The sequence below is a fragment of the Lytechinus variegatus genome, chromosome 2 (assembly GCF_018143015.1).
Source record: "Lytechinus variegatus isolate NC3 chromosome 2, Lvar_3.0, whole genome shotgun sequence".
NCBI lineage: Eukaryota > Metazoa > Echinodermata > Echinoidea > Temnopleuroida > Toxopneustidae > Lytechinus > Lytechinus variegatus.
The window spans coordinates 79,121,075-79,136,675 of record NC_054741.1 but is presented as its reverse complement, the minus strand read 5'-3'; the positions used below and the strand labels follow the sequence as shown (position 1 = coordinate 79,136,675).

Here is a 15,601-nt window from a genome sequence, read left to right as displayed (position 1 = left end):
TATCTTTGCCAAAATGTACATGTTTTCTTTTTAATTTGTAACTACAACAATTTCTCAAAGTTTTGTGTATAATTATGCAGAATATTTTCTTATTGGAATCTCATTATTATGTACTCTTGTAAAGACCAATAGATTGACATCTGTAGCATAAATGATCTCTGTATGAAATTTATTGATGTAAGTTATCATGAATTTAAGATTGAATGCACTCAGGAGCATTTAAAAAAATCATGTGCGATTATGTGTGCATGTGCGTGTTTTGTTTTTGCTCGTGACAAGAGAAGTATTGTTTGTGCTGTTTCTATTTACACTCACATAAAGTTATTTGTACAGGACTTTTGCATAAAAAATGTAGATACATATTGCCAATCTAAACTTTATATATTATGAAGAATGATGAAGATGACTTATTCTCCATATTTTATCTCCTCATGGAGAGAAATTGAATATGAAATAAAACAAAAAATGATGAAACTCTGCTCATACCCTTGATATTGAATCATATGTTAGACTGTGGGAAGGGTGAAGAATGAGAGAGAATGAAAGCATAAGGGAGAGAATGAGAAAGCAGAGAGGAGAGGGAAGGGAGATTTTAAGGAGCAAGTAATATGCTTTTCACACTGCATTTCCTTAGCCCAATACTATTCTTAACCCCCGGACTATCCTTAACCCCATACTATCATTTTTTTTATTCACACCGCCTTTCTTTACCCCATACTCTCTGCTCAGTATTAACCCCGGACTATCCCTCAGCTCATGAATATTGATGATTTTACCATACAGAGCGTGATTAACTTACAATACGACTTCTGTGATTGGCTAATGTTTAGCCCCACTTTCCTTAGCCCTGTTTCGTTTTCACACTGCATCTCTTAGCACCACAATAAGCCGGCTAACCCTGCTTTTTTGCAGGGCCAGATAGTACCGTACTATTTACCATGCTAGCCCACTTTGCTAAAACATAGTGTGAAAACGAAATTGGGCTAAGCTTAACCCCGGGAGACTGGTGGGGCTAAGACCCCCTTAGCCCCATCAATTTCCTGGGGTTAAGGACAAAAATTGCAGTGTGGAAAGCATATTAGTATTAGAAAGAGAGAGGGAGAATGAGAGAGGAATGATAAGATAGTTGGCAGAGTCAAGTGGCAAGATTGAGGGATGCCTGGAGATGATGGGCAAGGTTGAGAGAGGAAGGGGGTATAATGTACAAACTCTTTGTTGACACAGAATAAACAGTTCAACTGAGGTTGGGGTGGAGGGAAAGGGTTAATACAGCTAGCCGCTTCAATTTAGATGTAGAATATATTTTTTAAAAAAGGGAGTCAGTAATGTTTTTTACCAAGTAGGCCTAGCATTTTTCGTAATAATATTTCATACCTTTTATCATGAAATTATCATTGTATTTCTATTTGTTTAAAATGTTTTCACAGTTTAATATCTCTTCAACATTCGCTATAAAGCAAAAAAAAATGGAAATAAATGAAGTAAAAATAGATAAAGGATTTAGCGTGTTTAGTAACATCTTCATTTTTGTAACCTTTATTTAATGATAATCAAGTGGAGTCAGAGAAGTTACCGCTCATTTCTATTTTTCAAGTTTGGTTTGATAAAAACTGGGAAAAGGGGTGAGGGAAAAAGAGGAAGAAAATGGGGGAAAATAAATTAAAGGAAAACATGTAAAGAATTGTTTGGGCCGATAAAGATTGGAGAAGATTAAATCACTCAGTTTTAATTTTAGGCCGTCTTGCCGGGGCAAGACGGCCTGATGGTGATGCCAGCCCCTATGCAAAAAATAATTTGGGGCCATCCCAGACGCATCAGCGTGCAGTCGAATGACACAATATTGTAGAAATGTGTCTTGCCGTAAGTTTAACGCATTTTTTCTCATTGCCGACGGTGGCGGTGTGCAAAGAAGAGCATGTCTATACGGAGGACATGTCTGGAGGTAGTTCCATCTTCTTCTTCTTAGGTTGGTTTGAGTGGCGATTAGTCATATTTGACTATTGTCGCCATTGACTCTATCTATAAATCTCACTTCTCACATAGTGATATTATTAACAATATGATGTATACAGATATGAAATATTTTTCTTGTGCATCCTTCTAATTTGAAAAAAAGGATAATTTTAGTATGTACAAAAGTTTGCCGTAACTCTTGTCAAAATGGCATATAAACAAATCTTCTCCAAAAACAAACCGCTATCTTCAGCTCAGTTCCAACTAGTTGCGCTTGCCCTGGATGCCGGTCAGAACGGTACATTGTGCCGATATCCTTTCATATTTCTTATAAACAATACAATATAATAATAGTACATCACTCCTTACTAAAACATTTCGTTCTTGAAACGAAACGTAAAAATGCTTTCTGTTTCCCTGGGTCATCTTTTTTTAAATACTCCATTATTTGTCCTGGCTGTGATTCATTCAATTCTACAAGGAGCATTGATCTTTCAATTATATATTTTGGACAATGTAAAAGATAATGTCTGACAGTTTCTACCTCAGGACAGTATCACAAAACCCTGTTTGATGGATCCCTAATCTTAGTAGATCTTGGTCAAGACCAGCGACTCCAAAACGGAGACGATGGAGTACAGTTTCCTGTCTCCCTAGATTACATTTATATGTGGATAACACTGATGGTTGCAGTTCTTTCAGTGCTGAGTTAGTTTATTTCCATCTTTCTTGCCAAACTATCTTACAACTTTTTGAATAAGTTGCATAATTTCTGATAATGTTATTTGATTATGAATTTCTATTTTGTTTGATAAAGCTTTTTTTTGCGCAGGAGTCTGCTATTTCATTTCCTTTTATTCCACAGTGACCAGGGATCCACTCTAGGTATATATCTAAACCTTTATATTTGAGTCTTGTAGTAATAGTCAGAATTTCTGTGATAATAGGATCGTCTTTCCGATTCTGTAAAGATAAAGTGCACTTAATGAATCACTGAAACCCGGGGGGGCCACTTACAGTGACGAGTGGATACCATGCGCGACCAAAAAAAAACCACGTAAAAAGGATGTCTTTTTCACGATAGGGCACGTTACGTACGTAACGTGATAAGGGTGTCAAAAACACAAAAATAATGAAAAAAGGCTATTTCGCTAGGAAAATTACGTGTTTAGGGTCGAATTTGCGGGGATGACAAAAACAAAATTAAAATGTTTTATAAAGGATGTCCTTTTTGCCCCAACACTTCGTGTTTAGAGTCCGATTTGCGCGAGGTGTATAAGGTGGGGTCGTACTAAACCAAATAAGGTAAGCCGACGACCGAATGACCCGTTACAATGAAACATTCCTACTTGTTTAGGGGTTCATTTCAGGGAATATTCGCCAATAAGAGTATCGTTTTGACTTGTTTCCAATACTGGTTAAGGGTAGGTTTTCACACGCCAATACTTGTTAAGGGGTGCATTTTCAGAATATGGAAATTACGTGTTTAGGGTGCTTTTCGAGACCTCGTGGTCGCGCATGGTATCCACTCGTGAATGGAAGTGGCCCCCCGGACACTGAAAATAACAACACCTGTATATATATCTAAATATTTTATCCATTCCAGTGCAAGAATAATCACAATTAATTCCGCCCTATAGGAGGAGGTGAAATTAGATAACCTTTTGCCTTGGTAAATAGAAAAATAAGGTGCATAGAAAGCGGCTCACCAAACAGGCTGAACTAATCCCCTTTTCAGGAGTTTTGGATCCATCAGTGTATATATGGAGTTGGTGTGACCATTTTGTATGTATCAATTCCAAACTCAGTTGTTGCAATTGTATTGGATGATCCGATTTCTTAATTTGTGAACTTAATTCAGTAGATATACCGTTCTTCAATTGGCTTCGTAAAACAAAAGAACAGTTCTATGAAAGACCCTTTCTCTGGATTACACATTTGGCTTGCCATACACACACGATCATGGCACACGCCCACTTCGGACAGCAGTCAGGTAGACTAGTCAAACTTCAAAGTACTAATTTATTATTTTTCAGGCATCAAGAAATCTCATTTTAATTTCATTTGAACTCTGCATGAATGATAGATATTAAGAACTATGGATGTGAGGTCTGTAGACACAAAACTTGGTATCGATTTAGGTACAACCTCTGTCAAATTGTCGCTGATCAATGGCACAAGCCGCGAGGTATTGTTTGCCGTCGCCCGTCCAACAGCGGCCAGGACTGTAGGCGTGGAGAGCCCACCGTTGTCTGATGAACAGGACGTGAAGAAAATTTTCATCACTATTCAAGCATGTATAAACGATCTAGCACAGTTTTATTCCGCATGCGATGTTACTTACAAATTGAAGGCTGTTGGTGTAACAGGACAGATGCATGGAATTGTTTTTTGGAGATCTGACTTGACAATCGATGACATTGTGAAAGAAAAAGATGATGGAATTGAGAGCCAGGAGAAATACAGTAATCTATTTACCTGGCAAGATGGGAGATGCACTCCTGAATTTCTAGCTGAATTACCATCCCCTGACTCACACCTTAGGTTAGCTACAGGTCATGGATGTGCTACTGCTTTCTGGCTCCAGAGAAACAGCTCACATTTTGTTCAGAGATTTGATCGAGCTGGATCAATCATGGATATGTTTGTGACATTGATATGCGGGATAGAGACTCCTATTATGTCAACACAGAATGCAGCAAGCTGGGGTTATTTCAACTGCAAAACAAATACATGGAATTCTCAAAAGTAAATTCAGTGTACTATACATACATATCTTGTGTGGAATTTGTTTTTTATGTAGATAAATCTATCTTGATCAGTTGATCTCTAATTTATTTTTTCAACAATCTAAGTTATTGTCGGTTTGATGATTTGGCTTTTCTTCAGAATACAATACAACGCTATAATCTAGAGGATGCTGTAATTCCTTTTCTATAGAGGTACATAGGAGCACTCATTCAATGAACATGGTTATGATATAACCTTGTTCTCAGTTATATCTCCATGTGTGGCAAAATAAGGGTGGTAATGTTTGGCTAATTTTCTCTTTTTCTTTGGGGCAAATGCTTGATTTTTTTACACTGACAATTTCCATTACACATATTATTCTTACAACTTAGCTCTTATTTAAATTTGATTCTTTAAATTATTTTTTTCTTAAAAATAGAGATCAAAAAATGAAAATTTTCTTGCCATATTACTTTTCACCAGTAGAGGGCGTACACAAAAATATGCCCAAAATTCAAGTTTTTGAGCGCTCTGGTGAATACAAAAATTATTCCCAAGTTACTAATGAAAAATAAATTGCAACTGTATGGAAATTAGTAGTTTTGGTCACAAAAGTGATATTTAAATTATTTTTTAAAGTGTGTGCTCTGTACAACATTGGCATGCCATAGTCCTACCTGTAGATTCCCCACAGGCAGGGTGGTAGCAGTGAACAAGTGCATAGGAGTATGATTTCTTGTTCTAACAGTGGTAAATCATGTTGCATTGCATTTTGAAATGATTGTGTTTCATTTGGTTTAGTGAATTTGAATGATATATTCCTCTGTACTAAATATTCTTGACCATGAAAAAAAGCACTGTTAGATGTAGACTATATAGGATCATTATTATGTGTGGTCAGGATGCAAATTTGCTTGTTATGTGATATATTTGGATCAAACAAATCATGATTTTCCAACTTGAACTTCACCTTTTTTGCTTTTGACAATGTAATAATTGATAATTGTACAAGTGTATGAAATGATTGAAATCATATTTTTTTTTGGTCATTTTTGTTGTGGTCTTACTCATTAAGCAATTAAAAGAGTTCAGATATAGCCTAAGCATACCTCAATCAGTGTCCAGCTTTTCAATTTTAAGCTGGAATATTTATAACCCGATGTCGATTCCTTTGTTTTAGGCTGTCACGTGCTGGGTTCCCAGTTCATCTTCTTCCTGAAGTGAGAGATCCTGGTAGTATTGCAGGTCAAATCAACAGATGTAGTTGGTGTGATGGTGTATTACCTGAAGGTGTTGATGTAGGAGTCGGGATGGGAGACCTTCCATGTAACATGCTACCAGTCTTACAGACACCAACTCATGGAGGTATTTTCTGTTACAAATTAAATACTATTATAATTTTAAGCTTTACTCTATAGATGTTTCCACAGCCCAACCAGGCTGGTATTTCATAATGCTGTTTATAGTTACGAGTGACTTTATGAACAACTGGTGATGGCGCATAAGAAAGGATCACCGGTGACCGGTGGTTCATGAAGTTGTTCATAACTTATAGAACAGCTTAGTGAACAGCTTAGGATTGTCCAGGGGAGTGTCTGATTTTTTTTCAAAAAGCAAAAAAAACATGTGATAAGCAAAATAATAGGAATGGAATCAGTACCCAGTGGGATTGGTTCATTTTCCATCTAGAACGTTTTTTTAAAGGCAAAATAAAAAGCTCTTAAACTTTTTTTAACATTGTTTTATTGTCTTCCCAAAATTTTATTTTTTCCCATTCAGAGGGTGGGACCCTGCCCTACCTTCATAGATCTGTAGATGAGACCCACTTGTGTGTTTTAATTCTTTCCTCATCTTTAATTATTGTATTACTAATACCATGGTCACATTTGCTACGGCCGCCGTAGATTCTAAAATTTCTACGGCAAGTAGCAATTCTACGGTCGCCTCAGAATTTCCACGGCCACTTACTCTAGCGGTCACATATGTTACGGTCGCCGCACGGCGTATTTTTTAATTTATGGAGAAAAGAAATCTGCGGCTGACGTACGTCCTTGAAATCATGACGTACGGTCGCCCTAGGGCGACCCTGCGCTGGCCGTAGGTTTTTGACAAATACTACGGCAGACGCAAGGTGGCCGCAAGGCGCCCTCACGGCGGCCGCAGGGGGATTATACAGTGAGAAATAACATCATGATATTTTACATTAGACATTTCATTTCAGAAAGTTTTCAAAGTGTCGCACCATGCCCATGAGCGTATTCTGGGCGGGAGGGAGGGGTGGGTTTTCGGGGCCCCCGGGTAGGCGAAAAGGGGCGCCAAAAAGAGGGAGGAAAGAAAGGGAAAGAAAAGGGAGATACAAAGGAGGTGGAAAGAAGAGAAAGAGAAAAGGGAGAAAAGAAAGAGAGAAGGAAACAAGAAGAAGGGAAAAGGAGAGAAGAGAAAAGGGGAAAGGGGGAGGAGTAATAAAAGTGCTGGGGCGCCAAATTGATGTTCGACTTAGGAAGGGGGGTCGCCAAATTAATGTTTGATACTGATCTGAATATTATACGATCAGTAATGTTCGACCTAGGAGGGGGGGCAAATTCGACCTTTGTGGTGATTCGCGCTTCGCGCTCGCATCGAATGATTAGTTAGATGACATCCTGTTAATGATTACCTCAATTGCGTAGAATGTCTAGTTTTGGAACGGAATATAATCGAATAATTTTTAAGTGCCCATCCTGATCATGATTACCAATAATGCTTAGAATTTCCAAACTTTGGGTCATTTTGGAATATAGACAATCATCAGCTCGCCCTGACAGATAGATACCCACCCTGCTCATGCTTACAAAACTTATCAGAATATTCTATTTTCAGGTCTATACACAAGCTATCAAAAATCGCGTTCGCATTATTTATTTGGACTTATGAAATAAATCTCCCTTAACCATGTTAACTTGTTTGTATGAATAAAGTTAAGATGTTAATAAACACGTTAGTCTTAAGTAAGAACTACACCCTAGGAAACAACAACAAAAATCCGAGTCAGCATTTAACTCCCCATGATAGTAATAATAATAATGATAATGATAATAACATCATATTTTACCCAAGTTAGCCGCTAGTGAAAGGGCAATATCTGTGCTTCCAGGTCACATTTTTAAGTGGTATTACAGTATATCATATTCATGGATAGTTTGCTTTTTATTAAGTCATAATCAAAAAAGTTATCTGCAGTTGTCTTTTTTCATGTGATTATGAAATAAGAGAATTCAACATGCTTTTAAGGCACCTGTTTGCCTGACGAGGAGGGGTCACCATTTTTTTTTCCGAAAAGTACACATGCATATGGGCAAAAATTATAGGGCGGGCCCCCGAGGTGCAAAATTCTGAATACGCGCCTGGTGGCTTCCGAGCAGATAACACAATAGGAGAAGGGGGAAGGAGGGAAGAAAAACACGAGGGCAGCCGCACGGCCACCGTACGCTCAACGTACGGCCGCCGTAGACCGTTCTACGCCATGCCTACGGCTAGTCTAATTTCTACGGCGAGCGTAGAAAAGAAAAAATGTTATAACTCCGAGTTAAAATTCTACGGCCACCCCTACGGCCTGTAAAAAGTAGGAATCCGCCGTACGTCGACCCTGCGGCCACCGCAGATTTTCTGCGGCCGCCGCAGAAATCTCTCGAATTCATGTATCTACGGCCGCCGTACGGCTGCCGTAGAGCATATGTGACCAAGGTATTAGGTACTCTTTTAAACTTCCATAATGTTGGTGAGTAGGCAAGAACAAAAATTGCCTGTAGACTGAGTCTGATTTTCACTTAACTGACACACCTAGGCAATAGTCAAATAGTTTAAGCAGAAATTCTGCTACAACCATAATGGACTAATGCTTTGTATGAGCACAGGAATGGACCATGGCAAATAAATTTAACATCACATGTGTTATAATAGTAATGTGCAATAACAAAAGTGATATTTTGAACTTGTAGTTCATTTCTTTATTCCATAAGTTTTTGTATTGTGAAACAAATAAAGTTTGAATGAATATGCTCCATGAAATAATGAAATTTATGCAATTCAACCAATCCCTTATGATCTATTGCAGTGATAAGCATCAGTACATCTGCTCAGATTGTTACTACCACTTCACCTGGTTTCACTCCAACGGCATCGGACGGCTCATCCCCCATTGAGTACTTCCCATATTTTGACAGGAAGTTCCTCTCTGTAGCTGCTTCACTAACAGGAGGTAATGTCCTTGCCCACCTGGTGACTACACTCCAGGAGTGGCTGAGTGCTTTAGATTTACCCCAAGCATCCGATAAAGATAGATTATTCTCAATAATGATTGACTCGGGTTTGAAATGCAAGGATACCACGCTTGAGGTTGATCCAGTCCTTGGAGGAGAACGGCATCAGCCAAACAGAAGGGGTTCGGTGTCCAACATTGGGTTCGAGAACCTATCTCTTGGTGACATCTTCAGGGCCACTTGCAGAGGTATTGCAAATAACCTCAGCAGAATGTGTCCTGCAGAAGAGATGGTTTTCAAGGGAGTGACACAGGTTGTTGGGTGTGGCAGTGCCCTGCTTCGTAACCCGGTACTCAAGGAAGAAGTTGAGAAAGTATTTCAGAGTTTGCCATTTGTGTATAGTGATAAGGGTGATGCATCATTAGGAGCAGCATTAGCAATGTGTACAGATTAAATCAGTTAATACACTGCTTTTTTATCACTTTTACTTTTTCCTGGTGATGTTCAACATTGTGGGAAAATTAGTTGTCTTGGTGGAGCATAAAGGTAAAGAGAACCGAGAAACAAAGAATTACAAAAGAATACACAGATGCTCTGTAGCCTTTGATGGCAACCTATGATGCCGCCAGTTTCATGCGAATATTAAAAAGTGATCTGTGTTGAAAATAGATAACTGGGATATTTCCATTTTTATTTGAGCATGAAACATAGATATTGAACACATGATGAAATATACATCAAAGGCGTATTGTGTGTCATGAAATTGGGCGAAATGTTGTATATCGTTTAAAATGTGGTAAAACCTAATGATTTGACGTTTTTACAAAATCCCACAAACCTCCACAGCAGCTCAATGAAATGGTCGCCTGGTATATTATAAGCTTTCTCAAAGGATTTATTTAAAAAGGAAATGGTTGTAAAATGAAATGCTTTGCATAAAATGGAAGCATTTTTGTTTCATACAAACAATTCACTAGTTTCTAGAATAACTGTACCAAACCTGAGTGAAGTTGAAAAGTAATTGTCAATTTTCTATGCTTCTACAGGCTGCGATAAATCTGTTATGAAAGCCCAGACAATATTTGTCAATCTGTCATCTTTCTCCAGAAAATATAGTGTTTTTTCAAAGCAACAAAGATGTTTCTATAAATACTGCACTCTGAGATTAAGTGGATTTAAAGGGCAAAATAAAACAAACATAGAACTAAAAATCATATTGTATAATCGGATATAAACTGTCAAATTATCAACCTTTTTTTTATTTTGCACTGTTTTGAAAGAAAGTATACTTATGTCTATATCAATATGAATCTATATTAATAGAGTGATTTAGTATTTCATTAAATAACAATTATTTTTAAATGTTATGCAAAAATGTAGTGCATGGTCAAGTTCTTCAATTAATGTGTTGAATCATCCTTACAATTCCAACTTTTGATCCACGTTCATGAAAAATATTGCAGGATGTCATATATAATGGTAATGAAAAAGTTGACTTTTGAGTTATAACAGCATCATCTCTTTCTCTTGCATGCACATCACATTCTTAGGAAATACAAAAGTACTAAAATAATCTTTCCTTTCTTATTCACTTTTACTATTACTGTTTTTGAAATAAACTGTGCATGGAATAATACCCTCACACTGTACATGTAAGTCCACGCTAGTAAAAGAGAATAAAAGGAGAAATATCATACGAGCATAACACTCAAAACATCATAATCGATATAAAATAGGAACGCTATGACATTTCAAAATTTCACTTAATTTCATATTGATAAATGCACATTATGGTCGTTACAGGAGTTAGAAACACCATTTATGTCTTAGTAATTTTTCTTACAGTATGTGCTTTGCTTTATGAAATATGAAATATATTTGCTATTTTGTACAATGACAAGTTTCCCTTTTGTCAAATCTGCCAAAAATATGCAATATTGTATAATGAAATACAAAAGAAACACAGAGTCTGTGACATCAATGATTCTTTCATTTGTGTATTTGTGCATATATTATTAGTGTTTCATGAAAAATGAGAGAAATTTCATGTCAAATTATCAAATCAGATGTACAATAAGAATCATATGTATGTTTCTTATTATACATCCGATTTGATCAAATCTTTGCAGTTTGATTCTTTTTTATTGAAATGTACCTATTGTTGAGGTAGACTTTCCGTCTAAGGATATCCATTTAGATTGCACGCTTTTTCTCCGGGTAACGTGAATTGTGGGGAGGAATGAGGCCAGTTCTGCTATTCTTTTTTTTCACCAACATACAGATAATTTATTGACACTTTGGGCAGCTTGAAGCTTTGATTGTTAAATCATCACAGAAGAACATGCCAATGTATTTGTATGTTTTGGGGTTTGTGAATGAAATGATGTGCCAAAAGTTTGGTCGGCAAAAACCGCATCAGGATATCTACCCCCTGGACAGCCACCCACCGGACATCTACCCCCAGACTTCTACCCCCCCCCCCGGACCTCTACCCCCAGAGCAGTCGGAAGCCGCAGGAGTGATTTTACGTGATATCCGACCACCAACGGAGTCATCCAAATCATCGATAGGGTCCTTCTCCCGCATCAAAGACACTTCGTTCTCCTTTAACCCAATCAAACGGTCATGATATACTGCCAAATTCAGTAACTTAATTGTGGGTTTAATTTGTATTTAGATTGCTAGTACCTCGTTCTGTATTTCAAAACGGAAATAAAACTACCAACTTCTATTTTATGTAACTAAAGAATGGTCTTTGCATATTTTTACACGTTGGTCATTTCTTGTTTTTGAGAAAGATAAAAGAGGGCGAGTTATGGGGTGCTTGACTATTATACTGTACACTGGGTTGCAATCGCCTTTATCCTAAAATGATTTTATTCACACATTTGGGCATAACTTTTCTGCTTTTTTTTAAACATTTTTTTACTGCACCAGTAGTGGTATTGGTAGAATGAAATGTAGAGGAGGGAGAAATGGTCGTGTTTTTTAAAATAAAGTCCAAAATGAACTCGTCCACTATTTTTCTAAAATACCCCTTTTCTCTATTCTTCCCTCTCCATTTGTTCCCCTATATCATTCCTGCCTTTACTTCCTGTTTTCTCTCTCCATACTGAATCTACTTTCTTCCATTCATCTTCACTGCTTGAAAGAACAGTAAGCCTATAGATAGGGCCTATATAACAATGTGAAATCACCTTCACACTGTTTTCACTGTTTCTTTCCAGCAGACTCGTTTTCTCTATTTACTGGATACCCTACTTCTATTTCCCTAATCTCTTTACCTTTTCAACATCCCCCCGTCTACCTTGCTTTTATAACCCTTTCCGCATCTTAGTTTTCTGATCTTAGTTTTACCTTTATCTACAAGTGTAGTTTCTTCAGAGAGCATTACGTCCTGAAACTGACGTAACTTTTTCCCAAATCGAGTTATAGTACTGTTGACCCCATTCCCCCCTTTTACCCCCTCGTTCTTTCTCCCCTTGTTTCTGGCATATGACTACTTAGGCGTATTATTCTATTTACTATCTTTTCTAATAAGAGCAGTCACCTGATGGTCATCTCATGCTTATGTTTTACATTACCTCTCATTAAAAAGAAACCAAGACGCCATCATGTTTATATGAGAGGTCCACATCTAAGGTAGATAGTGACCCGATTGATGAAGGCGCCATCAAACTTAAACCTGGCCAGTACGGTGGATATCATGAAAGTGTATGGGGCCTTTAAATCCCCTCCCATTTTTTTTTAATTATATCACCCAAGATAGAATAATTGGCTCTACATTTAGAACTTCACAAATAAATCCCAGTCGATTCATCATTTTGTGATCCATGAATAAAGGTTTTGCCAAATATAAATTTAAATATGCATGTGATTTATTTTGTTGGGTGTTGCTAGGGAATATATTGCCAGCAGGGAGTTTATGGGTATGGTTACGTGTGTGTGTGTGTGTGCGTGTGAGAGAGAGAGGGGGAGAGAGTGGGCGTCATGGAGCAAGAATTAAAAAAGAATGGGAGAAATAATGAAAGACAACATTACTCCCCCAAACATATGAATAAATCAAGAAAATTGATCACATTCCACACTTTTTGATTGGCTTTTATTAAAAAAATTAGTATCCACGTATAAATGCAAAGAGAATACGGGATAAAATAATACAATCACGGATAGAGAATATCATTTCTCTTATAAGGTCCAGAGATTTAATCACCACATTTTCAATAACGCATTCACAAGTGATCTTTACCTCGTATAGTCATAACATTCATTGATAAGTACGGGTCATTCCATCTGGATTCACCCAGTGGTTGCACCCGACCGTCTCAGAATTCGTTGTAAATTGGTAAACATAAAATTCAACATGGCCCAAGCACAAAACAGAAAAATTATTCAAATCGGTCCGTCGGTTCTCGCGCTACAGCCCGCCCTTTTCTCCTTGTTTTGACAAAAATGGGCGTGACCTTCAACTTTCAATGGCCATTGCGTCATAATGTGTTGACCAATTTTCACGAAAGTGGTACTATTTAATAGGAAATTCAGAGAGGAATCCAAAACATGCATCAAATAATGTATTGGAGCGATTTATAAGGTCGTGACCCTTGACCTATTCTTTGACCTTGAATTTGACCCCCGGACAAATAATTTTTTGACTTGATTTTCGTGTATGTTAATTATTTGTATGATATTGACAAAATATGTTAAAACCAATGATGATATTTTATTTCTTCACCTTTAAAAGCTCTTCCAAAGATACCATGAAATTTCACTCTAGTCCCACATACTGATATTCATGTTAGTAAAGTGTTCAAAAGTTACATGATTTCTTCTAATCTTAAGTCACAGTATGCAAACACATTAAAAGAAATTAAGCTCATCAGTTCACAAATGAAACATTAAACATTTATGCTCATGAGTAGGTATCTGTTTAGGCATTTTGATGTTCAGCAATATATATCATTATATGTATATATTCTTCTTAGTAAAGTGTTTACCCGGTACTTTTATCATCAAATTGTTGAGTATATGCTTATATAAGGATCCCTAATATACATATATGATATATATTGCTGAACATAAAAATGCCTAAACAGATACATGTACCTATTCATGAGCATAAATGTTTAATGTTTCATTTGTGAACTGATGAGCTTAATTTCTTATCATGTGTTTGCATACTGTGACTTAAAGATTGGAAGAAATCATGTAACTGGTGAACACTTTACTAACATGAATATCAATATGTGGGACTAGAGTGAAATTTCATGATATCTTTGGAAGAGTTTTTAAAGGTGAAGAAATAAAATATCATCATTGGTTTTAACATATTTTGTCAATATCATACAAATAATTAACATACACGAAAATCAAGTCAAAAAATTATTTGTCCGGGGGTCAAATTCAAGGTCAAAGAAAAGGTCAAGGGTCATGACCTTATAAATCGCTCCAATACATTATTTGATGCATGTTTTGGATTCCTCTCTGAATTTCCTATTAAATGGTACCAGTTTCGTGAAAATTGGTCAACACGTTACGACACAATGGCCATTGAAAGTTGAAGGTCACACCCATTTTTGTCAAAACAAGGAGAAAAGGGCGGGCTGTAGCGCGAGAACCGATGGACCGATTTGACTATTTTTTTTTGTTTTGTGCTTGGGCCATGGTGAATTTTATGTATACCAATTTACAACGAATTCCGAGAGGTCTACAACGTCTGGTGCAAAATTGTACTTTCATTGGGTGAATTGGCATGGAATGACCCGTACACTTTAGATATAATTTTTCTTTACTTGTCGTGTTTATTTGGTAAAATATATAAAACAAACGTAGCGTCTTTTCGTGCCCTCATACATGTTGACGAGTATATAGTCATCATGAAATTATAAATTCCCAGCGTTAATTAACCATATTTAATTTATTTATTGATCGAAGTTAGAGATGACAATTATTGCACAATTAAGAAAACGAACCATCGATTTTGAATGTAAATCAGTTCGTAAAAGCTAAAAAAACGTTTCACATGAACCAAGATACTGAACAACTTATATGCAACCTAACTAGTGTTTGAAAATAATACATATGAATTGATTTTCATATGAAAATAAAAAGTAATATAACAATACATGTTTCGTATTCTAATATATCGCATCTTGTCTAAACCATATATTGTTTATTATTGTTGTAATCTCTTTTATTGTTGACCTCATGGGATACCTCTATAATTCGGTGATACGTGCCATCCTGAGTATATATCAGCAATAAAGGAATGAAATAATGAATAAATAAAATAATGAATAAACAAATGGTAATAATAATACCAACATGCTTATATAGCGCATACATGTATCACTGCCAAATGCATCCCAATGCGCTTAATTGCATATTAGTATGGCTTTAGCCCCGCAGCCTTTTACAGCGCGGTGGCATTTCAAGGAATAAATTCCTACCAGTTAACCATTTACCTCACCTGGGTCGAGTGCAGCACAGTGTGGATAATTATCTTGCCGAAAGAAATTACGCCATGGCTTGGATTCGAACCCACGAACCTTTGTTTCAGAGTCCAAAGACTAATCCACTGGGCTATGAAATGTTTATTTAACAGCAAGTATTTCTCCAAGTAAATACATTTATTCATTTTTTAAGCTGGATTAGAGTATAATCACTTGAGATTGAGCATTTTG

General features: G+C 36.8%; 1 protein-coding gene across 1 annotated transcript; it reads left to right on the top strand.

Annotated features, from left to right (window-relative positions):
• Window positions 1-3,913: 3,913 nt before the first annotated feature.
• Window positions 3,914-10,803, top strand: LOC121409168 (sedoheptulokinase-like). Its single transcript, XM_041601013.1, has 3 exons — window positions 3,914-4,701; window positions 5,864-6,048; window positions 8,777-10,803. The coding sequence occupies exons 1-3, from the start codon at window positions 4,052-4,054 to the stop codon at window positions 9,373-9,375; spliced, it is 1,434 nt and encodes a 477-aa protein (XP_041456947.1). The 5' UTR covers window positions 3,914-4,051; the 3' UTR covers window positions 9,376-10,803.
• Window positions 10,804-15,601: the final 4,798 nt, after the last annotated feature.